This window comes from Doryrhamphus excisus, linkage group LG21 (genome assembly GCF_037039965.1).
Source record: "Doryrhamphus excisus strain RoL-2023G ecotype Guam linkage group LG21, RoL_Dexc_Guam_v1.1, whole genome shotgun sequence".
Classification (NCBI taxonomy): domain Eukaryota; kingdom Metazoa; phylum Chordata; class Actinopteri; order Syngnathiformes; family Syngnathidae; genus Doryrhamphus; species Doryrhamphus excisus.
The window spans coordinates 14,330,175-14,346,551 of NC_136377.1; the positions used below are offsets into that span (position 1 = coordinate 14,330,175).

General features: G+C 44.3%; 3 protein-coding genes across 3 annotated transcripts; 1 reads left to right on the forward strand and 2 right to left on the reverse strand.

Annotated features, from left to right (window-relative positions):
• Nucleotides 1-4,492: 4,492 nt before the first annotated feature.
• On the forward strand, nucleotides 4,493-5,608 carry LOC131138267 (olfactory receptor 1E16-like). The gene has a single exon (XM_058087062.2). The coding sequence runs from the start codon at nucleotides 4,622-4,624 to the stop codon at nucleotides 5,606-5,608; it is 987 nt and encodes a 328-aa protein (XP_057943045.2). The 5' UTR covers nucleotides 4,493-4,621.
• A 75-nt stretch (nucleotides 5,609-5,683) lies between these two features.
• Nucleotides 5,684-6,769, reverse strand: coa4 (cytochrome c oxidase assembly factor 4 homolog). The gene is made up of 2 exons (XM_058086126.2): nucleotides 6,607-6,769; nucleotides 5,684-6,196 (listed from the first exon to the last, which is right to left on the reverse strand). Exon 2 carries the CDS (start codon nucleotides 6,193-6,195, stop codon nucleotides 5,935-5,937), a length of 261 nt encoding a protein of 86 aa, XP_057942109.2. The 5' UTR covers nucleotide 6,196; nucleotides 6,607-6,769; the 3' UTR covers nucleotides 5,684-5,934.
• Nucleotides 6,770-13,486: 6,717 nt separating this feature from the next.
• On the reverse strand, nucleotides 13,487-16,075 carry tpbgl (trophoblast glycoprotein like). Its single transcript, XM_058086125.2, has one exon. It carries the CDS (start codon nucleotides 15,895-15,897, stop codon nucleotides 14,878-14,880), a length of 1,020 nt encoding a protein of 339 aa, XP_057942108.2. The 5' UTR covers nucleotides 15,898-16,075; the 3' UTR covers nucleotides 13,487-14,877.
• Between the last annotated feature and the right edge of the window lie 302 nt (nucleotides 16,076-16,377).

Consider the following 16,377-nt stretch of genomic DNA (forward strand, 5'->3'; position numbering starts at 1 on the left):
TATTCCCACTTCATTCTCCTAATATTTAGACTTTATTCTGATTAATTACTGCTCCTTTTTACAATGTTGTTGTTTTTTTATGTACAAATATTTCAACATATTTTTTCTGGCAATATTATAACTTAATCCCATAATAATTGGACGTTATTCTCATTCTAAAATTTTCCATCTATCCATTTTCTATGCTGCTTATATCACGGATATGCTGGAACCTATCCCAGCTGTCTTTGGGAGACAGGTGGGGTACCAGCCAATCACAGGGCACATATAGACAAACAACCATTCACACTCACATTCATACCTATGGACAATTTGGAGTGGCTAATTAACCTAGCATGTTTTTGGAATGTGGGAGGAAACCGGAGTACCCGGAGAAAACCCACACATGCACGGGGAGAACATGCAAACTCCACACAGAGATGGCCGAGAGGGGAATTGAACCCGGCTGTTCAGCCTGCGCGCTAACCACTTATCACCGTGCAGTCCTCTTGGAAACTACAAGCCATATAATTATAAGCAGCTGGTGTCAAACCTCCTGAAGTCCTACAAAGCTGCAATATGTCACTGAAGATCCACTTCTTGTATTCCCATCTATTGAACTGTGGAGAAGTAAGCGATGAGCACGGGGAAGGATTCCACCAGGAGAAAACATATCATGGAAAGTGGAATCCATCTTTGCTTGCTGAGTGAAACCTTAGCTTGTTTTTCATAAGCTATTCAATCACCTGATGTCTTAAGAAGTTTCTTTTTTATTTTCCCAACAGATCGAGAAGCGCAACTTGAATATTTAGATGTGATTTTGACTTATACGTGTTTGAATGCCCCTAATGCTACAAAAGGCTAGCAAGACAATGCACTTAAAATGGGTTCAAAGTTAAGAAACGATACTTACAACGACATCGATCATGAAAAGTTGTACACTCAAGTGTGCCGAGCCAACGTTAAAGTGACAAAACAAACAATAGTGTGTGTGTGTGTGTGTGTGTGTGTATCACCAGAGGATCAATTAGTCAGCTCGGTGCCAACAAATGGAAGACTTAAGGGAATTGAAGTGGAAAACAAGTCTTGTCTCTGGAGAGCGAAGTAGACACAGTAGAGAGGCGTCTCCCGTCAACATGTTTGTTTTACTACTTTGCTACTTTGACACCCAAACAAAGTTCATGTACGTAAACTTTTGTGTCTCCGTCTGACATGAAGACGATACATTGGGATCCAATATTGTTTAGAAGATCCAATATTGGGATCCAATATTGTTTAGAAGAGTAAAAACAACACGTATGCTTGTAAAATGTGTGATCGGTCATCTTAATATTCATGAATGAATGTTGATTCTGCTTGATGACTACATATTTGTGTACTTTATCAAAGAGTTGATATGAATACCGAGTTATTATTTAGTGTATAGTCGTCAGGTGATGAATTAGTAGCAAATAAGTGTCTTTGTCCCAGCAGCTTTAATAGTCCTCAGAGACACGTTGTCCTTCCCAGGGCGCATCTCATAGCTAATTCATTAGCGAACCTTAGCTTACCCCGTAGCTGTGGCATTCGTGTTGATCACCTGAAAAATTGGTTTGGGCATGCTGGTTGTGTGTTTCCAGGAGGCGAGTTTGGTGAAGATGGCTTCACGGAGGACATCCAATGTCTGGAAGTGATGTCCGTTTTGGTAAACTTCCCTTGCCATCCGCCCCCAATTGGGTTTAGATTAGGCTGAGGTTGTTCCTCTGGAAGACAACCTTTGAACTACACAGACGAGGGTCTTGCCGCCTGTCGTACATGGTTGTTTCCCCGCCACCGGAGGTCAATTCCCCCGTCAATCATTCGCCCACAAATATGGCAAGAGAGTCTGGAGCAGGGGTCTCAAACTCAATTTACCTGGGGGCCACCGGAGCTAGGTTCTGGGTGAAGCCGGGCCGCATCCGGTTTTCAAAAAAAAAAAACCAAAACGCATTTATTAAAAACTGGAAAAAAAAATCAATAAAAAAACTATCTTCAATGCTTTTGCTTCTGCTATACCCTACACTTTTTCAGTACTTTGGTTCCGGTTTTCCACACCAAAATATCTGATAAAACATTCCACTGTTCTCAAATATCTTCATTTTTATTTTTCTATACACAAAATAAGAAATAAGTAAATAAACAAATTAAGAATAAAGACAATAAATCAATCAATCAGTAATAAATAAGTAAAATAATAATTAAACAGCAAATAAGAAAAAGGTAAGAAACCACATACAGTTGGTAGAGAAATGATTTTTTTTCAGATTGAAAAGTACAGTATTAACAGTTATTGAACCTTTAACATGAACATTAATGAAACGTAATAATTGGACCCAATTAGCAAGTTGGGTCATTAGCATGGTACTCAGTTCCATCTGGGAGCAGCGTGGTAACTTTAACAACATGTTTGATGAGATGCTTTATCTTCACGTGTATTTTCCCTTTTATTCCAAATCATTTCCTGCATTTATTTGTACCCAGCGTCATAAGCCTTTAGCATTGCTAATCCAAAGCAAAACAGGGCGGGGTAACAGGGTAGGGTAACAGTATGGGCGGGGCAAAATCATGTCAATTGTGTCCGGTGTGCACACAGCTTTAAGCTGTCATTTCAACATTAAACTTTGGTATCAAGGTGGGGGCCTCAAACTAGCATCTCACGGGCCGCATTTGGCCCGCGGGCCGCGAGTTTGAGACCCCTGGTCTAGAGTCTAGAGTCTAGACATTTTCATTGCTACATAGCTCCACCAGAAGGTAGAAGGATAGCTAGAGGAAACGATCATAACATCCCCACATAGCCATCTGCTGTTTGACGCCCCTGCACAACCTGAAGCTCCATTGTTCCATTGAAGGATCACGATGGCGCCCCCTCCACTGTGTCCTTGTCATGCCAGTAACGTTGGAAGCCATCAGGACCGTCAAAGTTCCAGTTAGAAGTCACTGATGATATTCAGCTTTTGGTGTTGTTTTGTCCTACTGTGTTCGGCGGTCAGGAAACACACCACAATGCGCCGTTGCATCCGTTGAGCTATTTATGACTTCTCTGACGCTTTCTTGATCCCCATCCACCATTTCCCCGGGTTGATGCTGTACGTGAATCATAGAGGTGAGGTTTTGGTTCCATTGTGGGAGCTGTGCAGTTGTTTGCGCACCCTTTTCGCTAAGCATTGGTGCTAATATTAGCGTTCAAGCTAACTGTATGACCAACTATTGTTCTAATAACCCTCAGATGCACGAGTGACTGGACCCTACACTCTTCCATAAGTGGGTCAAAAATCACCCATACTAGAATCGATGCCTTTTTATGCCAATTTTGCCATTTTGGTTAGGAATAATCACTTGTATGATATTTAGTATTATATTTAGGATGATTTCATGTTAGAAACATCTTCATTTTTCACTTTTTTACATCTTTGAAAAAGAAAATGACCCCATCCAACAATAGAAAATGTGAGGATCTATTGTGTGTTACATTAAAAATGTGAACGGTATGATATCAAAAAGATGTTTTTTGAGGAATATAAAATGATGACAAATTTCATTAGATAACAACCTGACCGGGTCATTTTTGACCCACTTATGGAAGGTTAACACAAAACCAAAAAATTCTTAAAATGTATAAAAGGTAAGTTAAAAATGTGAACGGCATGATATCAAAGAGATGTTTTTTGAGGAATACCAGGAATATGAAATGATAAACAATTTTCATTATAAAGATATTTCAAGAAAACAACCCGACCGGGTCATTTTTGACCCACTTATGCATCTAAGGGTTTCCTTGTTGATTTCTGTATGAGCCTTTGGCGCATCGTTATGTTGATGTAATATGAGTTATGTTACTTTACTTATCATTGATTTGTATTGTATGTTGTTGTATGTTGTTACAGCACCACAGCATAAAGCCTTAATACATCCACCAAACAGAGGACAACCTGCCGTGGTCTTTGACTTGAACACACCTTTATACCTTTGACCGCCCCGAACCAGTGCATCCTTGGAGACATTCTCACCGCGCCAAGAACCCTCTCCGTTTCGCTTCCAATGTCCCATGTTTGGTACAAATTCCAAACACACAATTTAGAGGCGTTGAAGGAGACAAAGCCTTTGAATGCCGTCTGATGAGGTCAGACAACCATCATTTGGGCCGAGGATGTCTTGAAAGACGGCCAATGGGATCCTCTGACTCAGGGCCGGTACAGTTTTTTGTTCCATAACCCTCAGGATGTTTGTGGAAGTTTCAAATGATCTTGGTTTTCCTGCGTCCAACCTCAGCGGCAATGGCACGCCGTGAGAAGCCTTACACAGGCAGCTCAACAATCCGACCGCGTTCAAAGACAAAAAGCTTTTTTGCCTTTGCCCTCAAGAGATCCTGACAGTGTGAAAACCTGACAGAAAATCACAAGCAATCCACATTTTTTCCACGATTTGGACTTGTAAGGCTGTGGGTTTAAACTTTTGAACATTAAGCTGTGAGGTCATGTTTGTGTTTCCATGATTACGCTCGGTTGGTGTAAACGTGTTTGTCGGCCAAGTGGGTGTAGTTAAGGAGGAGGAGGCACAAGGGGGAGTGGCATGGGCGTCCCCTCTTATTGGTGGTCCTCACAGAAGACGAGCATCTTGTGGGACCATGAACTTGTTCAATCCCGCAACAGACAAGAACGTGTCCATGGTGCGCCCCGAGTACTTCATCATCAGCGGGCTGTCAGGCGTACGCCACATCAAACTGTACTACGTCTTCCTCTTCCTGCTCTATCTCCTGTCCGTGCTGGGCAACGGCGCCGTCATGGCTGTCATTTGCCTGGACCGCAAGCTGAGGACGCCCAAGTACGTAGCCGTCTTCAACCTGGCTTTGGTGGACCTGTTGGGCAGCTCAGCGCTTGTGCCCAAGCTGCTGGATATCTTCCTGCTGGGGCGGCGGCGCATCGCGTACGGGAACTGCCTGGTGTTCCTCTTCTTCTGCTACACGTGTCTGTCCATGCAGTCCTTCAACCTACTGGCGCTGTCCTACGACCGCCTGCTGGCCATCATCTTCCCGCTGCACTATCAGGTGAGGATGAGCCACCGCTTCATGTTCTCGCTCATCGCCGTTTTCTGGCTGCTGGCGGTGCTGCTGGTGCTGGTGGCGGTGGGCCTGCTGACGAGGCTGTCCTTCTGCCGGTCGCTGGTCATCAACAGCTACTTCTGCGACCACGGCCAGATCTACAGGCTGGCATGCAACAGCCACTTCCCCAACTACGTGGTCAGCTGCCTCTACCCCATCATCATCTTCTGGATCCCGCTGGCCTTCATCCTGCTCAGCTACGTGGCCATCGGCTGCACGCTGGCCAAGGTGGCGGCCGTGCAGGAGCGCCTCAAAGCCTTCAAGACCTGCGTGGCCCACCTGTCGCTGGTGGCCATCTACTTCATCCCGCTGCTCATCACCTTCACGCTCATGGAGAACATCCACCCCAACGCCAGGATCATCAACCTGTCGCTCACCTCCGTCTTCCCGCCCATGTTGAACCCCATCATCTACACGCTGCAGACGCAGGAGATCAAGGAGTCTCTCAAGAAACTGCTCGCCAGCCGGCACAAGGCCAAGATGGCCGGTGGCAGGCCAGCGCACGTTAGCTGACAAATACGAGTACGGCGTCATGATAGCCATTGGGGAAGGTCTGGCCTCTACCTCTTTCAATATTACGTAACGGTAGTAGAAATGATCTGTCATACTTCTCCAATGTTGTTGTTTATTTCCTTTGTCATGGTGATGTTTCACCAAATATTACACATACTGTATAAAAGTAGACATTTCGTTGTCAACTGTGCTACTTTGGTCAGTGCTCCGCTTGATTGACCATTTCAGGGACGTAATAGGTACGCTGGCAGCGATAAACTTCACATAATAAGTACAGTACGTATGCTTAACCTTCGCCACACACACCTCCAAAGTTGTTGGTGTGCTCAGCTGGGTGTGGTTTCTGCAGTCGGCATCCGTCGTTTCCTCAGTTCTTCCATGCGTGTCTTCTGGTGGTCCAGCATGCACGCTTTGAAGGCGCGCACGTGGCTCTGACATGCCCGCCAGTCCTGACGCTCGGCCATGCACTCCTGTACGGCGTAATGCAGCTCGGCGCAGCCCGTGCGAGAAATCATAAGCTCCACCGGGTCGTCCTCATCCTTGTCGTCGCTCCTCCTGCTGCGGTTGTGAGGAGACGGTGATGTCATTCTGCGCAGAGGAACAACACCAATGTGATATGGTGGTCATGATCATGGAAATGTGCGGTATGTTTGCCGCTTTGAATTGTTTTTCATTGAGTAGACCACAGGGGTGTCCAAGCTACGGACTCTGGGAGGCTTGTTTTTTTTTTATTAGCTCACTGCACGCTGTAGGAATAAAATTAAACAGCAATAATGGGAAAATGTTTGGACACCACTGGTGGATTTTGTCTAGCGAAACTTGTAGTAATTAATAATTATGGTAACTAATGTGTATGATAAATATATACCGTCACTACTTCTGTAGGCAATTGCAACGTCAGAGTTATTGAAATAATTGACGTTTCTTTGAGTATGACCTCATGATGTACTGTATGTTAGCTAACTGGTTCACAACTCAACAATTTATTGTTATCATACCTGTTGACCTGGTTGTCTTAAATGGACTCCGTGTGTCCAGTCGTTGAGGAAAAGTCACACTTTTATAAGTAATAACTTAAAAAACGGACTCGAAGGAGAGCAGCTGCTTTTCCGGCTAGAGGGGACACATTTAAGCGTCGGACTGTGGTGTCGGAGATAAATAGTTCCGTCTAAGCATACTGCCCTAACCGACAAACCACACAGGTAAATACAATCACGCCATACAACCTCATATCGTAATTATGAGTAATAATTCAGTTTTATGTGTATCTGTACTCAACATGTTTGTAATGCATTTTAACATAATTAAATGACGATTCATGTGATTATCTTTGACGCAAGAAAAGGTAATGCAATGCAATGCAGGAGTACAAGCTAGGTCGTGTGTCTGAAGAAGCAAACATCTTTCTGTTTAAATTCACCCTAGCTTTTACAATCATTAAGTCACCACAACTGTAGTAAATGTAGACAAATACAGATATTTAGGTTATATTTCAGGGATATTTATAAAAAAGCAGTAATCAGCCAAGCTTGGCGTTACTGCAAAGACTAGTGAGGTGGGCGACGTCGTCCACAAACGCTGCAAACAAAATCCTCCAAAACTAAAAACACATAGCTGCTCGACGCCACAAAGCAAATGCAACAGCAAAATGATCCAAATTAAATCATAAACACCTTAAAATCAACACCCAAATGCTAAATAAAAATGCACACAATGGTTGTTTTGTGTTGCTTTAACGGTGTAAGGTGTAACGTCTACTTGGGTGACCTTGTCTACAACAAACAAAGCTATTATTCACACTTTAACCTAATTAATCTCCTTGAGTACTATCACAGTGGAACTGAGATATTATTTCCCTGTAGGAAACAGTCAATTATAAATAATCTGTTCCAGGGTCAATGTGTGTCCACCATGACAGCTTTATTAATCGTGCAGGCCATATTTGAAGTCCCATTTTTAACACGCTTGGCTGTCACACAAGCAGCAGGTATGCCAGAATTCTGACTGTTTGACTTTAGTTTGCAGGTGACCTCATCGTGACGGTGCCCCTCACCAGAACCTCTCAGAGGGGCTCCTTTTGTCTTATTAATCCCTTTTATCATAAGACAGTAATTTCCAGGAGGGACCATGATGAATAGGCCTCTACTAGACTAAAGAGGAATTAATTTAAGTTAATATGGGTGACTCTGCCTCCTGCTCAATGTCATGTAGGATAGCCTCCGCCCCTCATGACGACCCTGCACTGTAACAGTATTGATGATGGCTCTGCATGCGGGTCATGATGAAGAACTGAACAGTTTGAGTCGAGACAGGATGTACATTTTAAGAGTAGATGGCTGCTATTTGCACAGGTTACCTTCTACTGTTACTCTTATACCGTAGGTGCTGTGTTGTATTTCACTGGCCACCTGGGGGCAGCAGACAGTCTTAAAATGATAGGGGGGGGGGGTGATGTCCTCAAAGTGTCTGTACTGTTAAAGCAGCTGTTAAACTTGGCTGGATCATGTGATGGCTCGTCATCCTGATGTGTTACTCAGTGGAGGAGAGAGGGTGCTACTAGGTAACATTATTTTATGTGGTGGGGGGTGGGGGGGATAGAAGTGACACAGCAGTTCTCTGACAAGCGGATCAGAACCACAAAAATGTTGTCTGACTGCCGGCTATCTAAACTGCTGAGATGCCAGTTTTGTTGGTGCACTTTGAGATGCATGTCACGTGCACATACACACAGTGGAGGCTAATTCCATTGATTTGAGGGAGCATTTCCTTCTAATTGGGCCCAATAATGATGACATGACTTCTAGAACTGCATTCTCAATGCATTTACTTATAGAAACGTAGATTTTTGTGTTTTAGTATATCTATCCATCCATCCATCCATGGGGCGTGTGCATGCTGGAGCCTATCCCAGCTGACTTCAGGCACATATACCTTACACAAACAACCATTCACACTCACATTCATACCTATGGACAATTTAGAGACGCCAATTAACCTAACAATTTCAGTATCATTCTGGCAAACATCTGGGAAATACACCGAAATCCAACCCAACTGTGCTCACAGGACTAAGTGGGGAGTAAGTCACCATTGATGCACTACACTGCCAATGGATGCCATACAACTTCATGTCAAAAATCCACCCTTTAACCCCTTTAAGGTCTTGAAGATGCTTGTTGGTGACTTTAAGTGAGTCAGGTTTGTCCAAATATCTTCATACAGGAAACTAGAATAGCCACTTTGATACGTTTAGTGCTAATATGCTAAAACCAATGTAATGTAGGTCAATGACCGGTCAAAGGTTTTACAACACTCCGAATTTTCCAGTTGTTTATTGAAATTCAAGCCGTTCAAGTCCAACGGCTTGAAATGGTACAAAGGTAAGTGGTGAAGTGCCAGAGGTTAAAAACAAAAATGAAAAATAATATGGATCTCAGAATTACACAAAAAGTCCTATTTCAGGGACCACAAAACGGGTCAACAATTTCAAGCTTTTCCGCAGAAATGGAGGTGGATCAAAATTGTCCATAGGTATGAATGTGAGTGTGAATGGTTGTTTGTCTATATGTGCCCTGTGATTGGCTGGCCACCAGTCCAGGGTGTACCCCGCCTCTCACCCGAAGAGGGCTGGGATAGGCTCCAGCACCCTCTGTGACCCTCGTGAGGATAAGCAGTATAGGAGATGGATGGATGGATGGGTGGAGGTTGATCAAGCCTTGGCAGTTGGTGCACGTACTTCCTATCGGTGTTCCCCAAGTTCTGGAGTACGTACGACCTCCTCTGCCTGAATAAAATTAGACACACTATAGTACTATATCCTCCTCAACATCAGTTGAGCAGCATTGTACTAAAGTCATTAGTTGCTACAAAAAAAGGAAATGAACAATGGAAGAGAGACAGACCTTATTACTTATTTCTTCCTCCAGAGAAACTGGATTGTTTTGACCGGTCGTGTGTGCTAAACTATCTGAACAAAACATCTTAGCTTTGTGTCAAAGCAGTGTGAGTGTCTGCAAAGCAAATGAGTGTAATATCGAATAAAATGTCTCATTAATAATCAATGTATTTTATTTTTAAAGTATGCCGCAGGCCCATAAAAAATGAGCTGTGGCCTGAAAAAGGCCCCATTCTAGATACCTGTGCTTTAGTCAAATGTAAAGTAAAGTGTCGTTATTCCGCCTCCATGTAAAGTTGAATTTGGTGCTGACGTCTCCTAAAAGCAAGTTAATGAGCAGCACATCAGTCTTGTCAGCAATAAAAGTCTCTCTTCGCTCTTATGACTTCCTGCTTGTTCCCCATCAGACCCAAAGTCATTAAATCAATTGCAAGTGACACCCCCTCCCCCAATAAAAGAAATAAAAGCTTTTACAAGTTGAGCATCAATGTCACCTTTTGAGGACCTGGCAGGTCTACCGCGTCCAGCAGCTGCGCTCCGGTTTGAAGTGTGAAATGCCCAAACGACGTCTTCATTAATGCTTGCCCTCTGCCGAGCGATGAAGGTCAGAGCATCATCATCATCACTTTAATGAGAGTATGGATTGCAGCCATGTTGTGATCCGAGGCCAATCGATCAGTCAGAAGTGTTTTCTTTCTTTTCTTTTCTTTTTTTTAATTCTCCATTTCGTCTTGTAACGGCCATGAAAACACACGGCATCTTCGACTGCAGAGGTTGCGACCTTGGCGGTGCGTTTGGTTTCCCATGGTGGGGAATTAATGACACTGCTGAGCAATGCAAGCACGGATCACTGACAAAATAGTCCAAAATAGCCACTATTCACCATGATGACTTAAAGCTACTGTATGTAAGAACCGGACCTTCGAGTAACATCTTAAACAAGTTGGTGCTAACCACACTTATATCGTTGCGGCAACCAAAATCCTCAATGTTGCATTCATACATACTATGTGATTCGCGTTATTAACTCGTCTCAGTCGCTCCACTCATCCAAGTCCTGGTCCACCGCTTTCTTATTACTAAAAATGGCATAATGTATACTGCATATGTATGTATACTGTATGTCAGAGGTAGGGAACCTATGGCTCGGGAGCCAGGTAGGGCTCTTTTGATGACTGTATCTGGCTCTCAAGCATTTCTTACCACAATAAAAATTTATTTTTGCTAACATTTTAAAGTAAACGTCACAGAAATGACTGTTAAAAATAATATTAAAAATCAACAACTTTTTTATGCATTTTAATTCGTCCATTTATTTTCTACTACAATACGGCCGACCATATCCATCTTTCCTGATATTTTCCAGGTCAAACACCAAAACTCGATTATTACTGGGTAATGCGGTAGTCTACCTCGGTCATTGAGATGTCAACATGTAAATATAAACTTTTCTCCTTTAGTCAAATAGTCACCTAGCTAAAGCTGCAGAACCAAGCCTTCTGGCAAAGATGGCCAAAAGAATGAAATATACTGAGTATGGTGCAAAATTATGCAGCAGCAGAAGTTGTATTAACGGCAACAAGTATTTGATTTATTATTAGACACTGCGCTGCTCACGAAAGTGTGCTGGCCACACCCCATTGGCGTGGGGTAGTGTGCCTGGTCTACGTAATTAGAGCCCATTATCTAAAACTGTTGGTCTTACATAAAAATGCACACATTTTATTGCATTCAATGTTTAAAAAAAATGTATATGGCTCTCACAGATACACATTTTAAAATATCTGGCCTTCATGGCTCTCTTCGCCAAAAAGGTTCCCGACCCCTGGTGTAGTGGATAGTGGTAGGCATAATCTAGCGAGGTTCCAGGCGCTCAATGAAGCTTTTAAACCAAGACATTCTCTTTTCTATCAATGCTAGTCCTGTGGGAGGTTCCTATGCATGACAAGTTTCCTCCATTCTGTGCCACCACAGGAAACCTGCGCATGACAAGTTTTCTGCTTTGTTTGTGGCCTTTCACAAAAAGTGCACACGGCCGACATCGCTTCTGCTCCTTACTACTCTGTTAACACGTCAGTACATTGTTGTTGTGATCACATGGCCTTTATCCGGCCACTGATGGATAGATGTGCTGTGCCACAGTCTGGAATCGATTGCTCGTATCGGACTAGCAACATCGGAGGTTTTACCCTTACTTTTACGATCCGATAAATGGGACTCAGTACAAAGTCACAAGGATTGGATTTGGTTATGTTGACAACAGCTAATGTCAATATGAGTCAGACAGTTTGACATAAACGGGTTCACGGGTTCAAGTTTGTTTTGTTTGAGCGGCTCTGCTGCCACCTGTCTGCTCTGTGTTGCAGTGCACCTGATGGGCGTTGCCATCTGGTGGACTGTTGCTTCCAGCTTGTGGGTTCTCCGAATTAGCTTTTGCTATTGTTTTGCCGTTTTTGCTCCCGTGGTTTACCATTTACCTTTGGCTTTGTCCTGTTTTTTGCCTTTTTGTGACAATTCATCCACTCAAGTCGAGCCTTTTTATTATGATCTTTCTATTCTGGCAACCAGCCGATTCATAAGATCAGATGTAGGTTGTTTGTTTTTCCATGATAGGAACTATTAAAAGGGATGGAAAGATACTGGAGTTACCTGATGAAAACAGGAGGGTTGAAGGGAATGCATTGGATAAGGTTAAGTGTGTGTAATAAACACTTTATTTTTTTAAATTTGTGAGTACCCCTGATTTAGTTCCAGACATGATGCCCTTAACAACCCTCCTCTCGGCTTCTCACACATGTAGCAAACGATGACTCATCACTTTGCACGGGACCTTTGGAGGCCGGGCTGAAGACGTTAATGAAACTTTTTCTTCTTAATCGTTCTTTTTTTTTCCTTTCCAGCTTAGAGGCAGCGTGCTTAGGAAGTCACTCAGCTGAATAAAATCATTTACCTGCAGCGAGGAGCATGGAGAGGTGGGGTGTGGGGGGTTAATGGGGGATCTGCATGACTAATATTTGAGGAGAGGAAGCTGGGGTGAACATGCAACGCAAACATCCACAAGCTTCTTCATCTTTACTGAGTCCATGACGCACAAACACACATTTACATTTGAACATTCTTTATTCTATATTCTGATGATGAAGATGTTGCACGGAGAGGGAATAAAACACTTCCTGGGTCGGCACTATAGTCCAAGTCTTAAAAAGCAGATGTTAGAAACCTTTTCCAGATGTGCAGAGGTCTCTGGCTGGTGGTTCCTACTCTACTGATAAGAAGCTCTTATCAGTAAGAGGCCAACATGAACTTGTGCTCTATTTGCAACATGAAAAATATCTTTTTTTTTTGTCCAAAACTTAAATTTGACACATTTAATTTGTCTTTTCCTCCATTCAGCATTGTTGTTATTGTGTCTTTTTCATTAGTGACTTTCCTCAGACTTCTGATTGGCTACAATGGTCTAGTCTTTTGCTTAGGCTGTGTCTCATATAAAGTACTTCATCAGTACACTTCAGAAAGTATACTTTACACCTGACTGTTGACAAGCTGCATACTTACCGGAAATGCCCCATGCCCTTTGGCTACAAGATAATTAAGCGTCCAGCAGTGTGCACTCACTCTTTGAGCGTGACATCCAGGTACTGACACTGACATGAGTGCACTGCATTTTGACATTCCTCACAGTGTGAACACACGTATGCACTCAGAAGTCTTAATTGAAGACTTCCATGTACTTGGTTTCCGAGTGTGCAAACTTTGGCAGTGTCGTGCTATCCCAAATCAATTGATGTTGATGACTGCTTTTTAATGCTGCATTGCAACCACTCAAGATAGTCCATCTCCGCATTTTGCAGTGTACTTATGCGCTGAAGTGTAAGTACACAAATGTGCCAGATTAGACACAGCCACTGTGTTTTCCTGCTTTCCTTTAAAACTATTGCTGGCGGAAGTTTTTTTTTAAAGACAAGGGGTGTCCCAAGATGAAAACATGACAAGATTTCTCGTTCGTGGGCACTAGGCCCGGGATGATGATAAATGAATTAATCACACACAATAGACAGTATATTGTCTTGGGCATGCGTGCAGGGTTCACTCTGTGCATTGGTTACAGCACGTTGGTGTGTTTGTTCCATAGAACCGCATGAAAGGAATGAGCCCTTTTATCAGTCATACAGTCACTTTTTCTCAGTGGGTGGAGGCGGGGCCGCCAGCTTATACACAGAACGCAGAAGAGTATAACGTAGTCCAAATTAAATGAGTGGATTGCCATATTCATTCTTTTTTTACCGCTTATCCTCACGAGGTTGGCGGGCGTGCTGGAGCCTATCCCAGCAGTCTTTGAGCGAGAGGCGGGGTACACCCTGGACTGGTGGCCAGCCAATCACAGGCCACATATAGACAAACAACCATTCACACTCACATTCATACCTATGGACAATTTGGAGTCGCCAATTAACCTAGCATGTTTTTGGAGAAAACCCACGCATGCACAAGGAGAACATGCAAATTCTACAGAGATGGGCGAGGGTGGAATTGAACTCGGGTCTCCTAGCTGTGAGGCCTGCGTGGTAATCACTCATCCACCGTGCAGCCTAGATTGCCATATGTTGTCATATAATTTTTTAATTGTACTATTCTTAAAAGTAATGTTAAAATCGCATCTCGTTTTCATTGGCCCCAATCTCGCGTATCGTCTTGTCTTGTGAACTGAGTATCTAGTGACACCCTAATCTGGAGTGGAAAAAACATGGTCTCCAATTGAAGTGTACTGTATGTATGAATATAGACATCCAGCCAAAGCTGTTTTGTCCTCTTGAGACATCCTGATGATCAGTTGACGTCCTGGCCATGTTATGGCATCCAACAACAGCATGACGCACTTTTTATGCCATTGGTGGCAACTTTTAACACTGCTGACAAATTGATTTGCATCTACAGTACATGTCCTTCCTCTGTCTGCTACATGAATAATAATTATAATAAGAATAGAATGTATGTAACTCCTATTTATACTCACACTAAACCCAAGAAGATTGGAAGAAATGATACCTTTAGTTATTTCTGGTTAACTAAAGAGATCAAATCAGTTCTACCTTTCGAAAAAGAAGCCTGTACGAGACACTTTAATAATGTCAGTAGTATATTTACAAATACTAGAGTGACCTCTAATCCTACAAATAACATTAACATGCGTGTTCATTCATTTAAAACTTACCATTCTTCGTCCTTCTGACACTTTATATGTTGTCACGTCTTAAGCTATTCAAATGAGTACATGTAAAATATCTTCATACAGTATTAAGTAGTAAGTAGAGCTATTGAGCTGCTGAGATGGAAAAGATGATGAACAGGTATTGTCTTTGGCTGTGTCACAGGGTTAAACGGCCACATTGGCCAGCCGTGGGTCCGAGTCCTGCTCGTAGCGGTAGTGGTAGACCTCCATCTGGTCCCTACACGCCTCTCGGATGTTGTTGAGCCAGCGCTTAATGCCGCCTCGGTTCAGGTAAAGCACCATGAGGAACACCAGCCCGATCAGAGCCAGGACAATGCCCAGGAACACGTAGGAGACCGCCTCCAGGTTCTCGTTCACGCAGTCCACGTCTTCCCCGCGCAGTTTCTCCAGAGGGAGTCCTCTCTTGGCTTCGGGCTCACTGCAACGTAGCAGCGCCGCGTCGGGACACTGGGACGAGTTCCTCAGCCAGTAGTAGAACGCCTCCAGGTCACACGTGCACCTGAAGGGGTTCTGTGACAAGTAGACCCTGGTGCGCCTGTGCTGGCCCAGGCTGGTGACATTGTCCCTGTTGATGGTCTCGATGGAGTTGTTGACCAGTACTAACTGGTGCAGGCTGGATGCGTCCAAACTTGCCAGTGGGACGGACCGCAGCCGGTTGCCCGCCAGCTCCAGGCGGTGAAGGTTGTGAAGACTTTTAGAGGCGAGTGCGGCCGAGAGCTGCATGGTGGCCTCGGGCAGGATGGACTCATTGAGGCACAGCATGCGAAGTTCCACAAGTCCATTGAATGCATCATCTGAGATCAGCGCTACGCGGTTGTGGCTCAAATCCAGCACGTGCACACGCGGAAGTCCCAAGAAGGCGCCCGCTTCAATTACCTGGATCATGTTTGAAGCCAGGGACAGAGTCCCCATGTCCAGCTCTGTGCCATTGGCCGCGAACGCACCACGCTGCAAAGTTGTCACGTTTCTCCCGTGCACGATCAGCGTGGACGTCCACGCCGGGACGTCTCCCGGCACTCCCGGGACCCCGCCGCCACGGCAGCTGACCGTGCCGGACTCTCGGTCGCACGCGCACGCCGGCGGGCACGCGTCCTCCGCGCGGACACACGCCAAGCCCGCCAAAACGGCTGCCCAAGAACGCCACGCACTCGCGCGCGTCCACATCTTCTCTCGCCTTTGGGTGTGTGTGCAGTACTCGTCGCCTCTCACGTGCACGCGCCGGCCCGCACTAGCCCGTACGGCTCCGCGACGGTCCGCTACCGGTCCAGAACGGCACGCTCATGACGTCTTCACGTGCCCTGGACCTGAGTGAAGTGAGACTGACTTTCGCTGCCTGTCTGGTCCGCTGCCACGCCCCCGGAGTGGCTCCCATGTCACATGACCCAGAGAGAGAAAGTACTGTACAGAGCTTGACCCAAAAAAAGCCCCTTCATGAAGTCACACTTCCATCTTTTTAATATATTAACATTTGTGATGATTTGTTCTGGTGTTATGGGCAGTGAATCTGGACTTGGAACCTTCAGAAAATACCACAATATTCTCCTCAAGAGCTCAGTTCAGCAAGTGTCAAAACACTCTTTCATGTTATGCTGTGAAAACCGCATCACTTTTGCACACTTTTATGACACATACGAATGTGAATAT